The sequence below is a fragment of the Podarcis liolepis genome (genome assembly GCF_965112155.1).
Source record: "Podarcis liolepis genome assembly, chromosome: 10".
Taxonomy (NCBI): domain Eukaryota; kingdom Metazoa; phylum Chordata; class Lepidosauria; order Squamata; family Lacertidae; genus Podarcis; species Podarcis liolepis.
Genome location: NC_139562.1, coordinates 67,129,257 through 67,154,799, shown reverse-complemented (window position 1 = coordinate 67,154,799; position 25,543 = coordinate 67,129,257). Strand labels below are relative to the sequence as shown.

Genomic DNA, 25,543 nt, shown 5'->3' with positions numbered 1-25,543 from the left:
CTAACAGAAGAGAAAAAAGAATACAAATGTTCCACAAATAGCAACAAACATTTAAGTTGGCTGACAACAAGGGGAGAAACTATTTCAGTTCACTTTTAAATAAAGAATTCCTGAACCAATATGCAAACTGAAACACAACTACTTTTAAAATCCACATTTCTCTGAATTTTGTGATGTAGTTTTCCAGCCCAAAGGTGTACAGAAGCACACATATCAGTGAAAATGATGGCCACAGGTACATTATATTAGGGAAACAGCTAGCAAGGAATCACCTATTGTAGCAGAAATGAACACCAATCTGTAAAGTAAATATTGCAAATTGATGGGGAAATAGGGCAAACAGAAGAAACCGAGAGAACCTGAATTTGACAGATTCACTAATAATAATAATAATAATAATTTTATTATTTGTACCCCACCCATCTGTTTTTAAACACGGACTTAAAAAGACAACCTCTCTGAGACATATATGAAGCTTTAATACAAGTACTTCTAAAAATTGCAGATGACAAGCATCATCTTAAGAGGTACCGACCATTCTCCTCACAAAGGAGGGATCACCAAAGGAGACATTCCCTCCTAGGACACAGGTGCATTACCTAGAACACACACATTTCTTGCTTCAGAAGCACAGTTTTTACCAGTTTGCAAATTTAAATTGATGGAGTAACAGACTAATTTCGACGATTTAAGACATTTTAATTGATTAATTGGATTGCTTCCCTACTCATGTGTCGTCCATCAGACTCCCAGCAGGGAATAACCATTAGAGAAATGCAGCAAATGTTCTTAACGTGAAGAGGATCTAATTTCTAACATTTGTGATAAAAAATCCCTTTGCACTGGAAATGGCAAGTAAAGCAGCTGGCAACGCTTTACATTGTATATTGATCTCATGCTTTGCATGCAGACTGATCGGGACAACAGTGAACATGATCTTCTAACACTTGGAGCTTATCAGCACATCGCTGATGCCTCTTCTTATTCTCCAGATTAAGGGAAAGGGAAAGGGACCCCTGACCATTAGGTCTAGTCGTGGCCGACTCTGGGGATGCGGCGCTCATCTCGCTTTACTGGCTGAGGGAGCCGTTGTACAGTTTCTAGGTCATGTGGCCAGCATAACTAAGCCGCTTCTGGCGAACCAGAGTAGCACACGGAAACGCCATTTACCTTCCCGCCAGAGTGGTACCTATTTATCTAGTTGCACTTTGACGTGCTTTCGAACTGCTAGGTTGGCAGGAGCTGGGACTGAACAACGGGAGCTCACCCCGTCACGGGGATTCGAACCGCCGAACTTTCTGATCGGCAAGTCCTAGGCTCTGTGGTTTAACCCACAGCGCCACCCACGTCCCATTTACATCATGGTAAAAATGACACTGAAACACCTTCATATGGCAACTAAGAGGCTATTTCCACCTGCCTTGCCCCATCTCCAGCCCGAGGAACGTTCAGAATGGAGTTGCAACCATGGGCATTATGTATATGTGCATTTTAATGAGTTGAATAGAGTGAAAGATTGAGAGTCATGGGTGTGTGGAGCAAGGGGGCTGGAGGGTGAGGCATGGTGGCTCCCCTGAACTTTTGAGGGGGGAAGTCCACCTCATTGTTCAGAGGGCACCAGGCGTGACATTAAGGACATTGCAGAACCAGACAGAGAGCCTTCTCGGTGGTGGCAGACGTGAAGGAAATAAGCAGCTATCTTATCTTTAAAAGACATCTGAAGGTAGCCCTGTTTAGGGAAGTTTTTAATATTTAATGCTGTATTGTTTTTAAAACTTGATTGGGAGCCGCCCAGAGTGGCTGGGGAAACTCAGCTAGATGGGCGGGGTATAAATAAAAAATTGTTGTTGTTGTTGTTGTTGTTGTTGTTGTTGTTGTTGTTGTTGTTGTTATCGCATGACATTGTACACGGGCCCCCTCGATCCTCTGGAGAAGAGGGCACCTCTGGTGTGGAGATTGTGTATATGAACTTAACAGTGTTTAATCTATCTTTTGGCTTTTATTTTGTTAATACTGCTTTATAGATTATAAATGTTGTCTTGATTTGTTAATATTATAATGTGACTTTTGCTTTAATGGTGATGTTCAGCTTATTTTTCAGCTGTTGTGTTTTACAGATCGTAATTGTTTCACTGACAGAATCAAAGAGTTGGAAGGGATAATCTGAGGTCCAGCGCCGAGGGCCTTCTGGCAGTTCCCTCACTGAGAGAAGCGAAGTTACAGGGAACCAGGCAGAGGGCCTTCTTGGTAGTGGCGCCTGCCCTGTAGAACGCCCTTCCATCAGATGTCAAATAAATAAATAACCATATGACATTTAGAAGACATTTGAAGGCAGCCCTGTTCAGGGAAGTTTTTAATAACTGATGTTTTAATGTATTTTTAATCTTTTGTTGGAAGCCGCCCAGAGTGGCTGGGGAAACCCAGCCAGCTGGGCAGGATAGAAATAATAAATTATATTATTATTATTATTATTATTATTATTATTATTATTATTATTATTATTATTATTATTTAGTCCAAACCCCTGCAATGCAGGGACATGCAGCTGTCCTGTTTTAGTTATTCTATATGCTTTATGCCAAAAGCTCTATTATGTTCTGTCATGATATTGTGAGTTATTGCTTGTAAGCCGCTTTGGGATTCATTTGAATGAAAAACGGCATAGAAATATAACCAATCAATCAAATCAATGAACTATATTTGGGCTCTATGCTCTTATTAAAGCCCAGTTTACCTGAAGAGAAACAACTGGTCACACTGCTTGCTCTGGGCTCAAATAAAGGATTTGGCTATTTCCTGCCTGCCCCTTCTGTCGGAAGCAAAGATGAGGAAGCTGTGGATAGCCAGTTTCTGTTGGGAGTACAACTCCATAATCTCTGTCCATTGGTCATGCTGGCTTGGTCTGATGGCTCAAAGAATATGGCTGCTCATGGCAGTGGTGGACAATGTCGCCCATGGAGAAACTGTAATGTTGTTCACCATTGTGCACTCCAGATTATGAGAAGCGTTGTGAGCAGTGAGTCACTTCCCTACTCCAACTCTATTGTTTATCACCCACCTCTTTTGCTCCGTCACCCTCGTTTGGCTCCCTCCCCCTTCTATCCTCCTGTCATCCTTCTCTTGTTCTCCCCCCTCATTTATCTCTCTCTCTGCTCTCTACCAGATGGGACGTTCATGTGCAGTTCCTTGGCCAAACGTTCTTCAGTGATAGGCTGAACATGGCTGCAGTCATTAACACTCTTGGGTGAATGAAAATGTGGAAGAAGAAATTTCAGGCCATGTTTTGAAGAAAACGTGGCCTAAAAATGGGCTCCTTTTATTTCTGTTCACCAGTTCACTTGGACTTGTTCCAGGTACCGTATTTTCCGCTCTATAAGACGCACCAGACCACAAGACGCACCTAGCTTTTGGAGGAGGAAAACAAGAAAACAAATATTCTGAATCTCAGAAGCCAGAACAGCAAGAGGGATCGCTGCGCAGTGAAAGCAGCAATCCCTCTTGCTGTTCTGGCTTCTGGGCTAGCTGTGCAGCCTGCATTCGCTCCATAAGATGCACACACATTTCCCCTTACTTTTTAGGAGGAAAAAAGTGAGTCTTATAGAGCAAAAAATACGGTATTTTGCAATCTGATTCTTGTGTTTTGGCTGTATCAACTATTCTCCTCCCTTGACTCTGTGTGCCTTCAGACGCTTTGCCTTGCTTTTTGTGTGCTGCTTAGGGAGTGACTTTTAAACATATACCACAAAAGCGTAGAATTTTATGGTGTCATAAAACAAAACAGCTGTACAATCTTGGCAAAGCTTTTCCATAATTGTATTTCCATGCTAGAAAAGGCTTAATCTGTTGAATTTCTGTCTGCCATACAATGCTTAAAGGGAGAAGAAAACTGTTTCCCCCCAATGCCAACCCTAAACCAAAATCTAGTTTGCCATCCTCTGCCCAGTTACCTGTGCTAAGCCTCATTAAACATGAAGATAATTACTTCTGAGTAGACATACATAGCATTGCAACGTAAATTAACTATACAGTACCATAGATTCTAAATGCGTATCTGGTTTTTAGCTCCTGCAGAACAGGACTTGCCTACTCTTTGTTGCAGACTTTTCATATTTTCATTTTGCAGGGAGAAGGGATTATTTAACATCCACCCACACTTACTGTGTCGTAGTATTTGCAGATAGTAATTTCTAGGGACTACCTGATCTCAGATGAGCATACTGCAGAAAAGATGCATCCTGGTTGCTAGGGGGGGAGATAGAGCAAACTACGGAGATTCCAAGGATTAGAAAATAAGACAAGCAGGGAAAATGCACAAAAGTGGAGGAGGAAACAACAGCTCTTTAGGACTCCAGCGATTCCTATTACCAGCTATCCAAACAACTTGCTTATCGATCACAGCTCTCTGACTTCGCTCACCAATATGGGTGGGCGATATCTGGTTTTCAATATCATGATATATCATCAGCTAAACATTGTGATACAACAAAATATCATAATGTCTAAAATAAGGATGTAATTATGTAGGGCACGGGTGTCAAACACAAGGCCCGCGGGCCGAATCCGGCCCGCCAGACCTCTTCATGTGGCCCGTGTAGCCCCAGCCCGCTATTAGAAGCCCAGTCGCTTCCCACCCGCCCATCGAGCAGGCTGCTAACGCGACGGCGCATGCGCGCGACAAATCCTCCCGCTAACGCCAATATAAAGGAGATTGCTTACCCTAGCGGCCTTTTTTGAGCATGCGCGACGTCGGGCGTGCAACGCGTATGCGCAGGCGGGGAAGGATTGGGGGGAAAGCCCCGCCGTCGCCGCCTCTGCGCTTGCGCGCTTAAGTGAGCTTCTGGGGAAAGGAGGCGGAGGTCGCGTGCGTGCCGCCTTCCCCGCGCGTGCATAATAGCTGGCAACCTGTCAGCGCCCGGCCCGTGGCACCCGTTTGCCATTACTGTGGAAGCCGAGGGGCCCTGTGAGAGGCCCTGGCTGCGAGGCCTGCCGGAGGACAGAGCCTTCTGGGAACACGAGTGGCAGCTCGGCCGCTTTCTCCTCATCGTCGCCTTCCCCCTCCCCGCCGCAGCCACTCACGCTGCTGGTGATGCAGCCCTGCGGCGGGGGCGGGGAGGCGGTGGGCGCCTTGCTGCAGCCCCAGGTGGTGCGGCAGCCACAGCCACCATTGCGGGGGGCCTCGGAGGCGCCCTCGGGCCTCATGGTCTTCTATGAGCTGGGCCCGGTGGCGGGGGGCGACGGGGGCGGAGGCAACAGCGCCGGCAGCCCCGGCAGAGGCCTGGAGGATCTGGACGACAAGGAGGAGGGCGGCGCCCAGTCGGGGGGAGGGGGAGGAGGCGGTGGCTGCAAGAGCTGCACCTACAAAGGCTGCAGCGAGACCACCACGCAAGTGGCCAAGCAGTGCAAGCCCTGGATGTGCAAGAGGCACCGCAACAAGATGTACAAGGACAAGTACAAGCGCAAGAAGAGCGACCAGGCCTGGGGGGGGGGTGGAAGTGGCGGAGGCGGAGCTGATGCAGAGGGAAGGCAATTTCAGGAGGGATGGGAAAGTGATAATAAAGAGTGGACACATAGTCCACAGATACAACCGGCCCTTTGAGGGTGACCAAACTGCCGGTGCGGCCCCCGATGAATTTGAGTTTGACACCCCTGATGTAGGGGCAAATGGGACGCGGGTGGAGCTGTGGGTTAAACCACAGAGCCTAGGACTTGCTGATCAGAAGGTCGGTGGTTCGAATCCCCGCAACAGGGTGAGCTCTCGTTGCTCAGTCCCTGCTCCTGCGAACCTAGCAGTTTGAAAGCACATCAAAGTGCAAGTAGATAAATAGGTACTGCTCCGGCGGGAAGGTAAACAGAATTTCCGTGCGCTGCTCTGGTTCGCCAGAAGCGGCTTAGTCATGCTGGCCACATGACCCGGAAGCTGTACGCTGGCTCCCTCAGCCAGGAAAGCGAGATGAGCGCCGCAACCCCAGAGTCGGTCACAACTGGACCAGTGCACGGAAACGCCGTTTACCTTCCTGCCGGAGCGGTACCTATTTATCTACTTGCACTTTGATGTGCTTTCGAACTGCTAGGTTGGCAGGAGCAGGGACCGAGCAATGGGAGCTCAGCCCATCGCAGGGATTCGAACCACCAACCTTCTGATCGGCAAGTCCTAGGCTCTGTGGTTTAACCCACAGTGCCACCCGTAGAAAGCTAAAATTCACATTTATTTATCTGCCTAATTTTGCTTCTGCCCACCATTAGTCTGCCCCCAAGGGAATGCGGCCATTGTGTTGAAAAAGGTTATAATTTATATTAGCTTTCTGAAGCCATTTTGAACATTTCAACATTCAGCTGTTCCTGTACTATTTTCCCGAATGCTGCTCTCCAGTTATATTAACAGAGGCAAATGTGATGTACCTGTCCCTGACTTGACACTTCAGTTGCCACTAAACGGAAAGTAATCACAGAAGCATGGATAACCTGCATAAAACAAGGGGCCTCCCACTCAACGGAAGAGCTTATCTTCTGCACATGCAGAAGATTCCAAGTTTAATCTTTGGAATCTTTGCTTCTAAGGACCTCTGAGAGCAGCTGAGCAAGACCTCCTTCAGTAAGAGTAGAGAATACTCTGATAAAAAAGGACAAGCTGAAGTGCTAGCAGACATCTAAAACGTAGGAGACACAGAAATTCGGGATGGGGACATATGACTTAACAGGCAATGAAATATGGGCTATATTACTCAGATTTGGTGAAACTCTTTTTTTAAAAGAAAGATAAATAAAAAAGGAGGGGGGGAGAGAGAGAAGCTTGTCACAAGATCAGGAGTAATACAATCTGGAAATATGCTAAATTAATTGATGAGAAGCCATTTTGAACTTTTTGAGTGATGAAAGAGGAAGGTTGGACCTAGAAGGGAAAAAATACCACTTAGCAGAGTAGCACCAAAACCTGAATTTTAATTACAGCCAGAAACATTTATTGGCATGTTTATATTAAATAATATAAACAATGGTCATACTAACAATTGACAGAAAGGGTTGTGGAAGTGCTGTTCTTTTATCTCTATTTCTTTTGTTTTTTCTCTTTCTTTTCTTTCCCCCCCTCTCATTTTTTCTGATTCTCTTGATATCTTCATTTGTACTATTCTTTCATAAATGAGTTTGGATTTTATTGTTTAATATGTTAAAAAAACCTTTAATAAAATCGACATTAAAAAAACTGGAAAAAGCTTTTTCTGCAACATTTGAATAAAGTTTCAGTCTACAGCAATTTTAATACAGCGGTCCATAATCCTATCTATGTGCTTACAATACTTCCTAATGGGTTTTTGTGTTTGTTTTGAACAAGTGTCTGTTTTGTAGCTGTTGTCTGGGGAGCTTGTTGACTACAATTTTCCAATTGTTTTACAGGGCCAATTAGGGAGCAGGAAAAACTTTCATCGGTCTTTCTTAAAACACATTTGCAAAAGACCCTGGATGACATTTTAACAGCTGAGAGAGGCCTCTGAAGAAAACTGCGCAACCCAGAGGTCAATCACATCAACCAAATAAACACTTCATTATCTACCCGTACGCCAACTTTTCTACTTCAAATGATAGGTGGCATCATCAAGTCCTTTTTGCTGATTGTACTCTCCAAATATTACCTGGAATAAGTGGATCGTACAATTAGAAGATGTTCAGCGCATAAGTAGGCTTTGTTAGGACTGATTATGGAGCGTTAATTATAAACTGGTTGCACTTGCTGAACCTCCCCAGTTCACCCTCCTGCTAACCTAGAAAAGACGCATCTTGTGTTTAGAAAAACATATATATTAGAGGGGTTTTTTAGACTGGAGAAACATCAGTTGCACGGTTCACACACACTTTAATGCACTGAGTGTAAACATATTATTAAAATGCAAACCTATTCTTCCTTGTAACCAAATAGTGCCTTGGTAATCAAATCTTAATAAAAAACTTTTGGCATGTTATCCTCTAATGGAAAATAATCTTTATCAGACTATAAAACTTGACTCTGGTCTGAATTCATTTAAGGTAAGATTCCAAACTAAAGGTAATGGAGGGATAACTGAAGCATCTCTGGTCAGTGGAAATCATGGAAAAATATGCACTGATTAACTGTACAATACACAAGTTCCCCCTGTCCCTTTTGCCATTCACTTTGTCTCTGGTGGTGATACCCCGAAAACAACTTTTCAACATTCAGACAGGATGGCAAGGGAGAACATAGGAAGCTGCCTTACACAGAGTTGGGCTGATGGTCCTTTTAGCTCAGTATTCTCTCAGTACTGGCTCATAGCAGCTCTCCAGGGTTATAGAAAGCCTCTCCTCCTTACAGAGGTGGGAGTTGTGAGCAGGAGCTGTTTCCCGTGTTAGCAGGGGGTGTTCCAGCCCCTGCCCTGCTGACCTGGCTGCTGCGGCAGGTAGCCAACCAATCAGGTGGAGGCTTGAGGGCGGGGTTTTGCCGCTCAAATGTTGCCATGGCAGCACTTCCCTTTCATTCCACTGCTGGTTTTCGACGGTCCAACCTTCTGAAGAAAAGGGTTTGGCAAGGCTCCCATAGCCCTATGGCCATTGAAAAATCCAGGAAACTCTTAAATTGTGTGGTGGCACACAAATTGTTCTATATGTATGGCCATGTGATTCTGGATGCTGACATCCGGTTCAGCGAGTTGTCTTTGTTTCGAGATGACGGTGTTCACCTTTCGGATCTCAGCAATGATATTTGGCTGGCCGACATCATCAGAAGCCTTAGGGATTGGTTGCAGCTGTGGGGGTATTGGCGGTGAGCCTCTTTTGGCTCAGATGGCGGTTAGGCATTGGAATATGTTTGTGTATTGGAGGGCAGGGTGTGGCCATCGCCTACCCCTCCACTTTATGGGTATTCCGTTAAGGGAACCCGGCACTTGTGGATCCTGTCCAATGCCCTTGCTGGTGGCTAGGGCTATGGCACGACCCCCAGTCACATCAGGGGGAGCTTTCAGTTGTATTTGAATCAACAGGCTCCTCCCACTGGTGGTTAAACCTTGTTAGACTCACCCCTCCCTGAGGGGGTGGAGTCACACTCTGATGTTTTATGCAATGCCTAAGCCAATACCTCTCACATGCTGTAATCAATCAAGTTGTGGCCTTGTTTAGCCCATTAACCTAATGTACTGTGTCCATTTGTCTTTCTTATCCCCAAGTGGGTGGCGGGTCCTTGACTCACAAAGAGGACACTCCCAATTTCTACCTAGAGATGTCAGGGACTGGACATGGGAATGGAGATGCTCTACCGCTGTGCCCTTTCCAAGCTTGCGACATACGTTTGACTGTGTTGTTGTTGTTGTTTAGTTGTTTAGTCGTATCCGACTCTTCATGACCCCATGGACCAGAGCACCCCAGGCACTCCTGTCTTCTACCGCCTCCCGCAGTTTGGTCAAACTCATGCTGGTAGCTTCACGAACACTGTCCAACCATCTCGTCCTCTGTCGTCCCCTTCTCCTTGTGCCCTCCATCTTTCCTTGTGCCCTCTTTCCTTGTCTGTCGTCCCCTACTCCTTGTGCCCTCCATCTTTCCCAACATCAGGGTCTTTTCCAGGGAGTCTTCTCTTCTCATGAGGTGGCCAAAGTATTGGAGCCTCAGCTTCACGATCTGTCCTTCCAGTGAGCACTCAGGGCTGATTTCCTTCAGAATGGATAGGTTTGATCTTCTTGCAGTCCATGGGACTCTCAAGAGTCTCCTCCAGCACCATAATTCAAAAGCATCAATTCTTCTGTGATCAGCCTTCTTGATGGTCCAGCTCTAACTTCCATACATCACTATTTGGAAATTCATAGCTTTTACTATACGAACCTTTGTTGGCAAGGTGATGTCTCTGCTTTGTAAGATGCTATCTAGGTTTGTCATTGACTGTACGTTTCACTGTAGCTACTACTAAAGTAGTGGGTTAAAGGTAAAGGTACCCCTGCCCGTACAGGCCAGTCGTGTCCGACTCTAGGGTTGTGCGCCCATCTCACTTAAGAGGCCGGGGGCCAGCGCTGTCCGGAGACACTTCCGGGTCACGTGGCCAGCGTGACGAAGCTGCTCTGGCAAGCCGGCACCAGCGCAGCACACGGAAACACCGTTTACCTTCCCGCTAGAAAGCGGTACCTATTTATCTACTTGCACTTTTAGGGGTGCTTTTGAACTGCTAGGCGGGCAGGAGCTGGGACCGAAGACGGGAGCTCACCCCGCCGCAGGGATTCGAACCGCTGACCATGCGATCGGCAAGCCCTAGGCGCTGAGGTTCTACCCACAGCGCCACCCGCGTCCCCAAAGTAGCGGGTTGCCTGCCCCCAAATAACATCAATAAAACCAACGAAGCTTCTATTTTGCCTCTTTTAAAAAAAGATGGCATCTACTTTGGGGCACAGTTTCCCCACCATGTGGAGCACACATTTCTTGTGAATAACCATCCCGGCGCAACGCTTACTGTGGTCTCGATGCTTCGGCCTGATCTGTCTGGAGTTTCTCTCCTCCCTCCACTTCCATCGTGCAGTAAACAATGCGGTTGGGAGCAAGCGACTTCAAGCCTTGGACTTCTGCTATAACAATCTGAACAAGGAAAACAAGACACAGCAAATGAACATCAACCGTTCGAAACAAAAGCAGTACACATGTAAACCACATTATCATCAAGGATAAAAAAGGAGGACCCAGATGGGTCTGTAAAAATGCTAACTTTATACGCCGCGCATCCAGAAGCAGGCCTATGTGTGCAGATAATCCTCCATTCTAAGTGGTGCTCTGGAATAAAACAGCAGCAACAAACATACACAGCATACGTGGTTGTGTGTACTGTGATCTGTACCAGACTGGGTCCGCACTTGGCGTCTACCAGGTAAGATTTGACAGTTATCCTTCTAGGATGAAGCCCAGTCCATCGATTGATCAGAATTGTGAACACAGATAGCACAAGAATATCTGTTTGGTGGATGCAATGATCTGAGGATCAAGGCTACGTCTACAATCCTGAAAGATGCATTTAATCTAATGTAATCTAGTGGTGACCGCGTGGCCTAATGGATAAGGCATCTGACTTTGGATCAGAATATTGAGGGTTCGAGTTACTTTGTGTCAATACGTTGGGATGCCGGTGGCGCTGTGGGTTAAACCACAGAGCCTAGGACTTGCCGATCAGAAGGTCGGCGGTTCGAATCCCCGCAACGGGGTGAGCTCCTGTTGCTCGGGCCCTGCTCCTGCCAACCTAGCAGTTCGAAAGCACGTCAAAGTGCAAGTAGAAGGTAAATGCGGGAAGGTAAATGGCATTTCCGTGCGTTGCTCTGGTTTTGCCAGAAGCGGCTTAGTCATGCTGGCCACTTGACCCGGAAGCTGTCTGCAGACAAACGCTGGCTCCCTCGGCCCATAGAGCGAGATGAGCCCCGCAACCCCAGAGTCAGTCACGACTGGACCTAATGGTCAGGTGTCCCTTTACCTTTACCTTTAATCTAGTGGTATGCAAAAAGAGAACACCAACAACACCCTGAAGTTGTTGTTATATTATTGAACAGTGAAGCGAACATACAAAATTGTATTCTGAGCTTCTTTTGTGCAAAGTGCTTTTAAGCTACCAAACTAGGACAAAACAAGTATTTTCCATTTTAAGATGCAAACTCTATAGCACTTGTGCAGAAAAACACAAAACACAACAATAGAGTTTCAAGATCTAAAGCGGAAAGGCAATTTAATATATAAAAAACACTTTATGGCCTTTGTACCACTTCCATAGTGGGTTGCTCTGAGTGTGTAGTTCACCTTTAACAGCAAAAACTAGTTTATCAATTGTGCCCATGCTGTTGCTCAAAAACATTTTAGGAGTGGATTGAAAAAATGTGAAGTTTTGAAGCTACTCTCCCTTTTCATAACTTGATGCAATCCTTCAACACCAGTGATGTCCTTGAATAAAAATTTGAAAAACTAGTTAGACTTAAGGTTCTGAGAAATACTTGCACTGCTAATGAACTTCAGGGATATGAATGGGTGCACATGAAGACTCTCTTATGATATACAAGTTTATTGACAGAAATGTGTCAAAGCACCCAAGGGAACATCTTTGGATCCAGCCTGCTACCAGTGAAGAGGCTGAGTGCTTGACACAAACTTATGCGGATATTGCCATGTTTAATTTTCTTTTAGCATGTATCACTGAGATACAGTCATTACCCTAAGACCACATAAGCTACTTTCAACTAGCAGTCATTCACAACAAGGACTTGTTTTACCAGCAAAGCAAGACTGAAACTAATTAAGTCAACGTCAAAAGCAAATTAAACCTAGGGACTATAGCATCTGTATTGGTTTCAGAGAGATTTGCTTCCATGAAGTTTTTGATTAATCATACCGAACCTGGACTGAATATCCCTCCATATTTTTGCAGGACCATTCAACCTCCACTGAAAGTGGGGAAAATATTTGGTGACTTTTTGAGGGGACGAAATTTTAGGGCCTTTTTTTTGCAGGGTGTGGGTATTTTTCATTCTTACCTTAATACAGGGGTAGGCAACAGTCTGTTTTCACTACAACCCCCAGCATTCTTGACCACTAGCCATGCTGACTGGGGCTGATGGGAGTTATGGTCCAGAACATCTACAGAGCACCACATTGGCTATCCCGCCTTAATATGAGGTGGCCTAGGGCTTGTTTTTGCTTTTTCTTCTTTTTACTGGAGAAAAAGACATGCTGTAGCACCATTCCCTATTACAGGAAGGAAGGAAGCCTGTTCCTGTCAGTCGAGGTTTTTTCCTCAGTCAAAAATACCTTACATATTAAGGTAAGAACTAACCAGAACCTCAACCCACCCAAAATGTTATGTGTTGGACCCAAGTTTGGAAAACCCTTCACTCCAGCTGTTTTTGGACTACAGTTCCCATCATCCCTGACTACTGGTCCTGCTAGCTAGGGATGATGGGAGTTGTAGTCCAAAAACAGCTGAAGGCCCAAGTTTGGGAAACACTGTCTTAGTGTCTTAGCTTGAATCAAGAACCCAAAACTTTGGTAGGCAAAGTTTTCATTCCACCTCAACTTACCTCTGTGATACTTTGGCCCAACACCAGATTTTCCTTTAAGGCTTGTTTTCAATTTTGGGATTGAATAAGGTACAGTAGCCAAAAACCAAAATGGCACTGCTCACAGAGAGGAAGAACTATTTGCCTTTTCATGCATTCGCTCTGCTAAAGGCTTCAGTAGCATGGTGGAAGAACAACATGAACCACAAAATGCACCACCACAAAATGGGCTAGGTGCAAAGTGGACTCTTAGCCCAACTGCCCAAAGCTCCAGTTACACGACGCTACTGTAGTTCTGCCTCTGGATGGATGTAAGAATTAGGGCTCTGCTTTTGCATTTGCTACACAGTTCCCAGCGCTGAAGAGCCAAGCGGCCCCCTGAATTAAATAGCTCGTCTTTTTCCGGAGTAAAGGTAAAGGTAAAGAGACCCCTGACCATTAGGTCCAGTCATGACCAACTCTGGGGTTGCGGTGCTCATCTCGCTTTATTGGCCAACGGAGCCGGCATACAGCTTTCGGGTCATGTGGCCAGCATGACTAAGCCGCTTCTGGTGAAACCAGAGCAGCACACGGAAACACCGTTTACTTTCCCGCCGGAGCGTTACCTATTTTATCTACTTGCATTTTGATGTGCTTTCGAACTGCTAGGTTGGCAGGAGCAGGGACCGAGCAACGGGAGCTCACCCCGTTACGGGGATTCGAACCGCCGACCTTCTGATCGGCAAGCCCTAGGCTCTGTGGTTTAACTCACAGTGCCACCCGCGCCAAGCAGCCTCCTGAATTAAATAGCTTGTCTTTTTCCGGAGTAGCAACTGCTAACTAATACCTGGCTATGCATGTGATTTTCCATCACATGCACTTCTCCGAAGCCTATCAAGTGTCTGATGTTATTCGGACAAAGCTTCTCCTCCTCCCCCCCTTCCCACCCCCGCTTCTTTTTAACAGAAATCTGCACGTATGCGGGCCAACTTGCACACACGTTTCCCAGAGTGGAAAGTAGCACATCATTGTTACAGTCTGACATCTAAGGAATTGGAGGAAAAGAACAAACAAAACATCTAAGACAATTCTCTCTCTCTCTCTCTCTCTCTCGGGAACAGTTACATCTTACTCACAGTTTTGGGGAAAACTTCACAGACATTTTAGCTCATTTACCACAGATAAAGCTGCTATCAGCTTCAGTTCACATGAATAAATAGGATGAACTATGCCTTGCCAGTTTTGGAAAGATCATTGGATTAGGCAACTCCCAATACTACTTAACTAGTCTGGAATTACATGGACAAGGGGCCATGCAAGAACAGAGAAGATTGTTCTGAGGACACAATTTTAAAACGAAAGTCTACAATATTCACTAGAGCACTCCCAATTGGCTATTTTACATAATTACTTAACTTGTTTAACTTGTTTTTCTGAGGCAGATGAATGTATTTTAGAATTAAAATACAGGGGAACCTCAGTTTTCGAGCATCTCGGAGGCCGAATGCTTCATTTTTCGAACGCCGAAATCCCAGAAGTAATTGTTTCTGTTTTCGAACGCTCCTCGGAAGTCAAACAGCTTCCACTGCACGTTGTTCGTCTTTCTCAATGCAATTTGCCAACACCCATTGCACCTCAGTTTCTGAACGTTTCAGAAGTCGAGCGGTCTTCCGGAACAGATTACGTTCAAAAACCGGTGTTCCACTGTATTGCCTACCCCCAATTTTAAAAACACAGTGCTAAAAGAATACTGACCAGAAAAGCAGATATATTAATTTTTTTAAATTACTTCACTTTTCATTTAAACACTACTGCACAAATATTTCAGTTTTGTTAAACACACACACACACATTTAGCACAACTTAAAACTGGTTAAGCAAAACACGCAGATAAAATGGTGTTGACAGGATACGTAATAGTCAACATGTGCAGAAGTAGACAAGTGGAAACAGGCCCAGAGTCCACTGCTATCCCCAGAAACAGTGAAGGAGGGGGTCCCAGAAGTATCACCATTAATCCAAAAACCTGCCCAAAGGGGCAGTTGCATGGAAGATCTTAGCATATTGTTCTGGAAGCAAATTGACATATTTTATGTTTCTCTGGGTGTGAACTGAACATGTCTTCCAATTTATCCCAGAGTACTAAATAATACAGTCTAGGTAGCAAAGGTTTGGGGAATACCGACTTAATAAGACTATGTACATTCACATTTGTAGCACAAATGAAAATCTAGTAGAAGGATCCTATTTCTAAAGGACTTCTGGCTTTCTCTTCACACAACAAAGCTATGTTATGATCATTTCTCCCCTTTAAATTCGAGTGAGCATTTGTCTCCTAAACCATTCTTCCTTATTAACAAAAGAAAGATTTTGATAGTCCTAAGGTACAAAAACAAACCAAAACCCCACTACGCTCTTCTTGGCTTACAGACGGTTTTTGAGTTGCCTCTCTCAATTCAGAAACCAAAGCTCATAATTATGGAAAAGCTACCCCTACAACCGCTTTCAACAATTTTGATTCAAAGGGCAGTAAATAAAATCCTCACATAACACAGCCAGCTTGTGAAGAAATGGCCCCATGCCCCCTTGCAATGATGCTGCCATCTGTGGTGGGAATGTCTGGGAAATAACAATGCCGTCTCCTTACGAAACATTACCATGGTGCCCATCAGAACTTAATCCCTGATAGGACAGCAGTTTTGATACACTCTGCCTAGCAACATCTGACACTCTGATATACCATACTTTCCTGTCTATTAGATGCCCCCATGTATTAGGACCCCTACCCCATTTTGGGGGACTCAATTTTAAGAAAATGAGGGGAGATGGCCCAAAGCAGCTGCGGGCAGGAAACACTCCCTAGATCTTTTCCCGCGCGCAGATAGGGAGTGTTCCCCTCGCGCAGCAGCATTGAGGGAAGTTGCGCTCCAGCCAGCCAGCGCCCCCAGATCGCTCCCCACTTGCTGCGGCATTGAGAGAAGCTGCGCACCTCCAGCCAGCTCCCACAGATCACTCCCCGCACCCAGCAGCATCTCCTCCCTTCCCACTATCTGTGTATTGGACGACCCCAGTTTTTTGACATGATTTTTGTGTCAAAAAACCTCGTCCAATACAAGGAAAAATATGGTGTGTGTGTATGTGTGTGTGTATATATATATATATATATATATATATATGCTTTCGTAGATTTTCACGGGTACAGGAATGCAGGTTTTGGTGTCTTCGGGTGTCTTCCCGTGTAAGAGTTGGGGTGTCTAGGCGACGTTTCGACGAGGTCTCACTCGTCATCTTCAGGCTGGTGCTTTCGGCTTCTTGTTACTGGAACAGAGCAGGATCTCAGTGTTTGAGTTCCTATAAATCCTGTTGAGGGGGTGTGGTGTATAGCCTCCAACGTTCTGGGCAGAGAGGAAGTTCCCAGGTTAGTGTGCCTTTTCTTCTTTTGTTCCTTAATTACTTGAGGGATATCTTGAGTGATTTCTTGAGTGATATTCTGAGTACCACTTAGGTGGGTCATTAGGTGTGGATTAGTTGCTAAAGCTTTCGTGTCTTGACCTCTTGAGCTTGTGAAGAGTTTTTCTGAGAAGATGGCTGTACTGCACTTAGTTGTGCTCTGGCTTGGCTTCGTGTATAGGGGCGAGCTGTGGTTTTGTGCCCTGTGCCAGCCAGATCTGTGTAGGGATTGCAGGGGGGTGCAGCATCCGGAGGTGCCACTATGGTTTGGCTACTGGATGGTGTCTGTAATTTATCTGTGGAGAGGGTCTGGGTTTGGGTCTGGTGTGGTTGATTGGTGATGGCGTTCTGTGTGCCTCTGGTTCTGGTGTCGGTTTTTGTGGGGAGGGCTAATTTCCAGATGTCTGGCAGGCGGGACGTGTCGTCACGCTTGTTCATGTTGTGAGGGTGTTTCTCTATCTCGATGGCTTCCATGATTATTCTCTTGTGGTGATGTTCCATGTTAAAGAGCAATTTGGAATCTGCAAAATTAATTTCGTGTCCTGTTTCTTTCATGTGTTGGAAAAGAGAGGAAGTTTTTTCTTCTTTTTTGACGGCATTCTTGTGTTCTGCGATACGTGCATTTATTCGTCTGTTTGTTTGTCCAATGTACGTGGCTGGGCAGACTTTGCAGGGTATTTCATAGACCCCTTGGTTTTCCAACTGGATTTTATCTTTGGGGTTTCTGAGGATATTGGCTATTTTTTGGTTGGTGCAAAAGGCTGTTTTGATATTGTGTTTATGGAGGATTTTGCTAATTTTATCTGTAGTGCCCTTGATATAAGGAAGGAGGGCCATGCCATTGTTTTCTTCTGTGTCTTGGTTTTTGGGGGGTGTTTCTTTTTGGATTAGCTTCGTAACCCTGTTTTGCTGGTATCCATTGGCGATTAACACATTTGAGAGATTCTGTAACTCAGTTGTCAAGTGGTCTTTGTCAGCCAGGCGTTTGGTTCTGGAGATGAGAGTCTTGGCTACGGAGTTTATTTGTGCAGGGTGGTGGTGTGATTGTGCATGTAAGTAGCGGTTGGTGTGTGTTTTTTTCCGGTAGATAGTGTGTCCTAGTGAGCCATCAGGTTTTTTGTAGATTAGGACGTCAAGGAAGGGAAGTTGGTTGTTGGCTTCTATTTCCATAGTGAATTGTATTTTGGGTTCATAGAAACAATAAAGAAGCAAAACCTACATCCCGATGACCTACTTGTGAGCTTCGATGTTGTATCTCTCTTCACACAAGTGCCCATTAATGAAGCCTTGACAGCCATTCAAAACAAATACAATCCCCCCGAATACATCCTGGACCTGACCAACCACTGCCTAACCAACACGTACTTCATCCACAATGGACAAAGATACAAACAGATAGAAGGAGCACCTATGGGATCACCCCTCTCACCGGTCATCGCAAATTTGTACATGGAACACTTTGAAACCAATGCTTTAGACAAGTCAGAACACAAACCCAAACTTTGGCTCAGATATGTTGACGACACCTTTGTAATTTGGCCACACGGGAAAGAAAAACTAGATAGCTTCCTCACACATCTCAACAGCCTACACCCCAAAATACAATTCACTATGGAAATAGAAGCCAACAACCAACTTCCCTTCCTTGACGTCCTAATCTACAAAAAACCTGATGGCTCACTAGGACACACTATCTACCGGAAAAAAACACACACCAACCGCTACTTACATGCACAATCACACCACCACCCTGCACAAATAAACTCCGTAGCCAAGACTCTCATCTCCAGAACCAAACGCCTGGCTGACAAAGACCACTTGACAACTGAGTTACAGAATCTCTCAAATGTGTTAATCGCCAATGGATACCAGCAAAACAGGGTTACGAAGCTAATCCAAAAAGAAACACCCCCCAAAAACCAAGACACAGAAGAAAACAATGGCATGGCCCTCCTTCCTTATATCAAGGGCACTACAGATAAAATTAGCAAAATCCTCCATAAACACAATATCAAAACAGCCTTTTGCACCAACCAAAAAATAGCCAATATCCTCAGAAACCCCAAAGATAAAATCCAGTTGGAAAACCAAGGGGTCTATGAAATACCCTGCAAAGTCTGCCCAGCCACGTACATTGGACAAACAAACAGACGAATAAATGCACGTATCGCAGAACACAAGAATGCCGTCAAAAAAGAAGAAAAAACTTCCTCTCTTTTCCAACACATGAAAGAAACAGGACACGAAATTAATTTTGCAGATTCCAAATTGCTCTTTAACATGGAACATCACCACAAGAGAATAATCATGGAAGCCATCGAGATAGAGAAACACCCTCACAACATGAACAAGCGTGACGACACGTCCCGCCTGCCAGACATCTGGAAATTAGCCCTCCCCACAAAAACCGACACCAGAACCAGAGGCACACAGAACGCCATCACCAATCAACCACACCAGACCCAAACCCAGACCCTCTCCACAGATAAATTACAGACACCATCCAGTAGCCAAACCATAGTGGCACCTCCGGATGCTGCACCCCCCTGCAATCCCTACACAGATCTGGCTGGCACAGGGCACAAAACCACAGCTCGCCCCTATACACGAAGCCAAGCCAGAGCACAACTAAGTGCAGTACAGCCATCTTCTCAGAAAAACTCTTCACAAGCTCAAGAGGTCAAGACACGAAAGCTTTAGCAACTAATCCACACCTAATGACCCACCTAAGTGGTACTCAGAATATCACTCAAGAAATCACTCAAGATATCCCTCAAGTAATTAAGGAACAAAAGAAGAAAAGGCACACTAACCTGGGAACTTCCTCTCTGCCCAGAACGTTGGAGGCTATACACCACACCCCCTCAACAGGATTTATAGGAACTCAAACACCTGCTCTGTTCCAGTAACAAGAAGCCGAAAGCACCAGCCTGAAGATGACGAGTGAGACCTCGTCGAAACGTCGCCTAGACACCCCAACTCTTACACGGGAAGACACCCGAAGACACCAAAACCTGCATATATATATATATATATATATATATATATATATATATATATATATATATAAAATATGGATTGGTGAATGGTAAAAGTGGATTCCTCTCTGCAAATTAATACAGGGATGCTGCAGAAAGGCTTGTGTTTCCTTTAAAAGATTATGTCCCACAAGACCTATTTACCAAAAACAAAGCAAAAACCTTATCAACACTGTGATAAGAGGCAATGGCTATCACTTATGGCTAAATCCCACTGCCACATTCTATACTTTCTCTTCCTAAGCCCAGCAGGGAGCTGCTTTAAGCTCTTCCCCTCAGCAGCAGCAGCAGCAGACCACCCAAAGCTGTGCCATGTTCGGCCTCCTCCGCCCTGATTATTTTAGACACTTGGGTAGGGTGGCCATATTTCAAAAAGTGAAAATCCGGTGTTACGGTATTCTCCTCAAACCTAAGGGAAAAATGTGAGGAGAGAACTTTTGTGCTGACGCTGTCTTACTATCATCACAAATTGAATGTAGTGCCTGTAGCACTTTGCCAGGAAGCGACAAGAGTTTACACTTAAGGCTGTATATGTTCCTATTCCAAAATCTCTTAAGTGGCCGTATCGGTGAACTGAGAACAGACAATTGGCTGAATTAGAGCGTAATTCTGTACACAATGCAGAATTAGCAAACTTCCAGGAGAGGAACACTTCAGACCCTAGCTATTCGGAGACAAAATATCTGAATTGCTTCTCATGCTGAAATGGCCCAGGGGTTGTGGCGGTGAGAAATGGGAGAGAACAAACCTCCACATTTGGTGAAAAGATTGAATAGCAGCAAAAACGTTCTCTAACCTCGGTATACGTCCAAAGGGCAGCATAAGAGGTCAGGACGATACAGTAGTATCTTAGTTCTCAAACACCTTGGTACTCAAATGCCGAAAACCCAGAAGTAAGTGTTCCAATTTTTGAACTTTTTTCGGAAACCAGATATCAGATGCGGTTGTCGGCTATTGTTTCCGGGGTGCCTGCACCAATCAAAAGATGTGCCTTGGTTTTCGAACATTTTGGAGGTCAACCGGGCTTCCGGAATGGATTAAGTTTAGCACTTTTGTTTTTGCTATTTATTTTGCATTTTTCTTTTTGAGGCTTTTTCGGTTGATTTGTATTTGTGGCTGTGTGGAACCCAGTTCAGCTACTGATTGATTGATTGATTGATTGATTGTGTGATTGCAGAAATGGATAAAAGCCCCCCATCCAAACAATGACTATCATCAGTGCAGGTAAGAATTTTTATTTTTATTATGTGTATCATCTACAATACTGTCTTATTTATTTTACAGTACAGTACATTGATTATTGCTTTCATTTTATGGATCAATGGTCTCATTAGATAGTAAAATTCATGTTAAATTGCTGCTTTAGGGGATGTTTTTAAAAGTCTGGAACAGATTAATCCATTTTGCATTACTTTGTATGGGAACACATGCCTTGGTTTTGGAGCGCTTTGGTTTTGGGACGGACTTTCGGAATGGATTAAGCTTGAGAACCAAGGTACCACTGTACTGTGCTTCAGGAGGAGGACAAATGGGGGTCTGCACTGCACTTCAGAAATGCTCCAAGGACTTCCAAAGCACAAGGAAATTCTCCTGCCCTCCACCTGTGCAGGAGAATGATGTGGGGTTGCCACACATGCAATAAGTGATGGAAAATACTCAGCACAGCAATCATATCTATGGATCCCTGCATGACCAGAGAGAGAGAGAGAGAGGTTTTAGCCTACCATTCACCCTAAGGTGCTTGTTTCCCACTGGTACACCTTTATGGTCTACCTGTAACCTCAAGTGGTAAAGTTATACCTGCCACTCTTTTTGAACAGGTCCTGATGTACTGGGCAAGAAGAGGAAAACAAGGAAAGATGTGTTTATGAAGATATACCTGAAGGAGCGTCTCCACCCCCATCACTCTGCCCAGACACTGAGATCCAGCGCTAAGGGCCTTCTGGCGGTTCCCTCACTACGAGAAGCCAAGTTACAGGGAACCAGGCAGAGGGCCTTCTTGGTAGTGGCACCCGCCCTGTGGAATGCCCTCCCACCAGATGTCAAAGAGAGAAACCAGACTTTTAGAAGACATCTGAAGGCAGCCCTGCTTAGGGAAGCTTTTTATGTTTAATAGATTATTGTACAGTGGTACCTCAGGTTACAGGCACTTCAGGTTACAGACTCCACTAACCCAGAAATAGTACCTTGGGTTAAGAACTTTGCCTCAGGATGAGAACAGAAATCGTGCAGTGGCGGTGGGAGGCCCCATTAGTTAAAATGGTGCCTCAGGTTAAGAACAGGCTCTTTCAGGTTAAGAATGGACCTCCAGAATGAAATAAGTTCTTAACCCAAGGTATTTTAATATTCTGTTGGAAGCCACCCAGAGTGGCTGGGGAAACCCAGCCAGATGGGCGGGGTATAAATAATAAATTATTATTATATTATTATTATATTATTATTATTATATTGTTATTTATGAAGAACTTATGATATGATCCAGCCATCATCATCATTCTTCTTTTGTGTTGCCTTAGTTAGAATCACACCCTTGGAAAAGGTAACATGACATTTACACAAAAGAGAGCTACACCAGCCAAATTTAACCGACAGCCTGAAATCTTTCTTATGCATTTAGCCACCAATAACAGCAGAGGCTTGCATACATTTTCACAAAATTTGCAATGGAGTGTTTGCCAGCTAAAGACTGGGCTGCACAAATAGTGTTGCCTTAGAATTACAAAGAGCAAATTAAACTGTCAGCAAGCATTACACGATATGCATACTCACCTCCAACGTGAATGACAGCACCACATCAGATTTCGACAGCTGAACATCACTTTCATCTCCCAGGTCCATGAAAGCAGAATTCTGTGATCGCTTTAGCTTCTGTAATTTAAATTCCGGGCCACCTTTGGACACTGGAAGGCTTTCCAAATTTGCCATTAGCAAATTCACTGAAGACCGCAATTCTTCTATATACATGTGTTCCATTTCTTTCGATACAAACTTTGGAAATTTTCTTTCCTTGAAAAATATTTTTAAAAATTCGGTGTGTAAGTTACTGTTCAGTGACTGCATGCATTACTTTAAAATCCTCTTCAGATCAACATAAGCCTGCTTACCTGGTATTTGCTCTTACATAAATATAAAAACATACTTTATAAAAATCTTTCTGCCAGGACACTGTGGTCCAGCTCCAAGGGCCTTCTGGCAGTTCCCTCCCTGCGAGAAGTGAGGTTACAGGGAACCAGGCAGAGGGCCCTCTCGGTAGTGGCACCTGCCCTGTAGAACACCCTCCCATCAGATGTCAAGGAAATAAACAACTATCTGACTTTTAGAAGACATCTGAAGGCAGCCCTGTTTAGGGAAGTTTTTAATGTTTGATGTTTTATTATGGTTTTAATATTTTGTTGGGAGCTGCCCAGAGTGGCTGGGGAAACCCAGTCAAATGGGCGGGGTATAAATAATAAATAATACATTATTATCATTATATATTTTCCTGGGCAACCAGCGGGAGCCACTGATAGCATCCTGACAGTCCCACTGAATTCATGAACATGATTGCAACCTTAAACAGATCACTAAAATACTCTACTCGTTAAAGCTAGAAAGAAAAACACACCAGACTTACTCTGGCCATTTGGTCAGCCATTTGAAGATGCCCATCAAGTTCGCGTCTAATCTGGGCTGCTTGCTCATCTGCATTGTCCAGCTTGAATAAAAAAAGAAGAAGGAAGGAACACACCACAATATTAAAATAAAGTACTAATCAGGCACGGCACACTATTTGATATTGGCATCAACAAAACAAAATTCAGCCTCGGGGGGAGTGCATCATCAACAAGACAAGGAAACACAATGTTGCAAACTCATTTCGCGGTCAAGGGCGGAATTAAATATCAAAGAAGTGGCCTTTGACAAATGGCTGCAACCAGTGCCACATGGGAAGCAAATCCATAGACTGGACAGTGATATTCTGAATTGAAAGCAGCCTTTAAGATGCCATGGTAAAATAAGGTCAAGATGCACTGAGGAAAAGACTGGAGACTACAACTGGGTTTGTTTGTTTTTTTGTTGTTGTTGTTTTGCAGGCTAAAGCACAGTTAGGGTGGTGCTGTGGGTTAAACCACAGAGCCTAGGACTTGCCAATCAGAAGGTCCGCAGTTCGAATCCCCGCGACGGAGTGAACTCCCGTTGCTCGGTCCCTGCTCCTCCCAAACTAGCAGTTCGAAAGCATGAAGTGCAAGTAGATAAATAGGTACCACTCCGGCGGGAAAGTAAACGGTGTTTCCGTGTGCTGCTCTGGTTCGCCAGAAGCGGCTTAGTCATGCTGGCCACATGACCCGGAAGCTGCACGCCGGCTCCCTCGGCCAATAAAGCAAGATGAGCGCCGCAACCGCAAAGTCGTCCACAAATGGACCTAATGGTCAGGGGTCCCTTTACCTTTAAAGCACAGTTGCATGGCACTGTTTTTCTGTTAGCAACCGGAAGAGCAAACCTTCATTCTGCATGCTGCAATCCCATCTCTTCAAGCTTCTAAAATTGTACTAGTCATGGCTCACATGCTTTCATGTCTATCTTCAAGACTAGAAACGCGTTTAAAATAATAAGATGCTGAATTCTGCTTTCAGTTCAAACAGGCTGTTTATATTATAGAGTGTATGATCTTAACAACTGCTGTGCTACCTTATTATTTTTTAAAAAATCTGCATCACTCTAAAAAGCCATTTCCAGAGACATCTTGATTATTTATATAAACTCACTGTATACATTTCTGAAGCACAGTACATTGATGAGAATAAACGAATTAAAATAACTCAAAAAGACACTCAGATGACAAGGAGCCTGGGGATATTATAATACGAATGCAAACACATTGTTAATTATGTGACTCTGAGTGTGTTGTAAGAGTGCTCTCAGTTTAATACCTCAGGGAGCACCTTGCTACAGCTACCATTCTGACAAGTGCTACACAGAGAAGCAGCTCAAACAGAACCCTTGAGCTGAAAGGTCCCCCAAAGGCCATCGATTCTATTTCACAGTGCCAAAGACAGCTTCATGTTAGATCACAGTGTTTTCCGAGTGAAGAACAGGCACCACATAGGCACCACATACTGTAAGATGTCTCCTGTATGTGGCTCCAAGTGGCTTTGCAGGTTCCCATTTTCAGCCTGGTTCCATGTGCTCCTGGACAGTTGGAACCTATACTTCAGATTGCTAGGAAATGTTGTTGTTGTTGTTTAGTCGTGTCCGACTCTTCGTGACCCCAGAGCACTCCAGGCACTCCTGTCCTCCACTGCCTCCCGCAGTTTGGTCAAACTCATGCTGGTAGCTTCGAGAACAGTGTCCAACCATCTCGTCCTCTGTCGTCCCCTTCTCCTTGTGCCCTCCATCTTTCCCAACATCAGGGTCTTTTCCAGGGAGTCTTCTCTTCTCATGAGGTACCCAAAGTATTGGAGCCTCAGCTTCAGGATCTGTCCTTCCAATGACACTCAGGGCTGATTTCCTTCAGAATTGATAGGTTTGATCTTCTTGCAGTCCATGGGACTCTCAAGAGTCTCCTCCAGCACCGTAATTCAAAAGCATCAATTCTTCGGGGATCAGCCTTCTTTATGGTCCAGCTCTCACTTCCATACATCACTACTGGGAAAACAATAGATTTAACTATACGGGCCTTTGTCGGCAAGGTGATGTCTCTGCTTTTCGCCATCAATTCATAGTACAATCCCAGAACTAGGGCTGGACAATGTATCAATATATTGTCCAAAACTGGTCTGCAGTCCACATCATGATATTGGCTTCATAATTTTTGACCTGTCAATATACTGTGAATTATGGTGTGTGTGTGTGTGTGTGATGCAAAAATCACAATGTGGTAAAGGACTGTGAAGCCAGCCAATGCCTCTACATAGCTCCATCCTTACTTCAGACATTGTGGTATTAGTACAGTGGTACCTCTGGACACCTCTGGTTGTATATCCTTCAGGATGCTAACGCGGCAAAATATTTTTCTGGGTTTCGTCCCTGCGCGCATGCGCAGAAGTGCTCTACCGCGCTGTGCGCATGTGCAGAACAGGCACCTCC

General features: G+C 44.7%; 1 protein-coding gene across 16 annotated transcripts in view; it reads right to left on the bottom strand.

Annotated features, from left to right (window-relative positions):
• Positions 1-25,543, bottom strand: part of CADPS2 (calcium dependent secretion activator 2) — a 368,776-nt gene that overhangs the window by 201,310 nt on the left and 141,923 nt on the right. For all 16 annotated transcript variants that reach the window (XM_083463298.1, XM_083463307.1, XM_083463306.1 and 13 more), the window contains exons 4-6: positions 23,091-23,171; positions 22,247-22,483; positions 10,439-10,560 (exon numbers count right to left, since the gene is read on the bottom strand). In XM_083463298.1, coding sequence (XP_083319424.1) covers positions 10,439-10,560; positions 22,247-22,483; positions 23,091-23,171 — 440 coding nt within the window. The remainder of the gene's footprint in view (positions 1-10,438; positions 10,561-22,246; positions 22,484-23,090; positions 23,172-25,543) is intronic.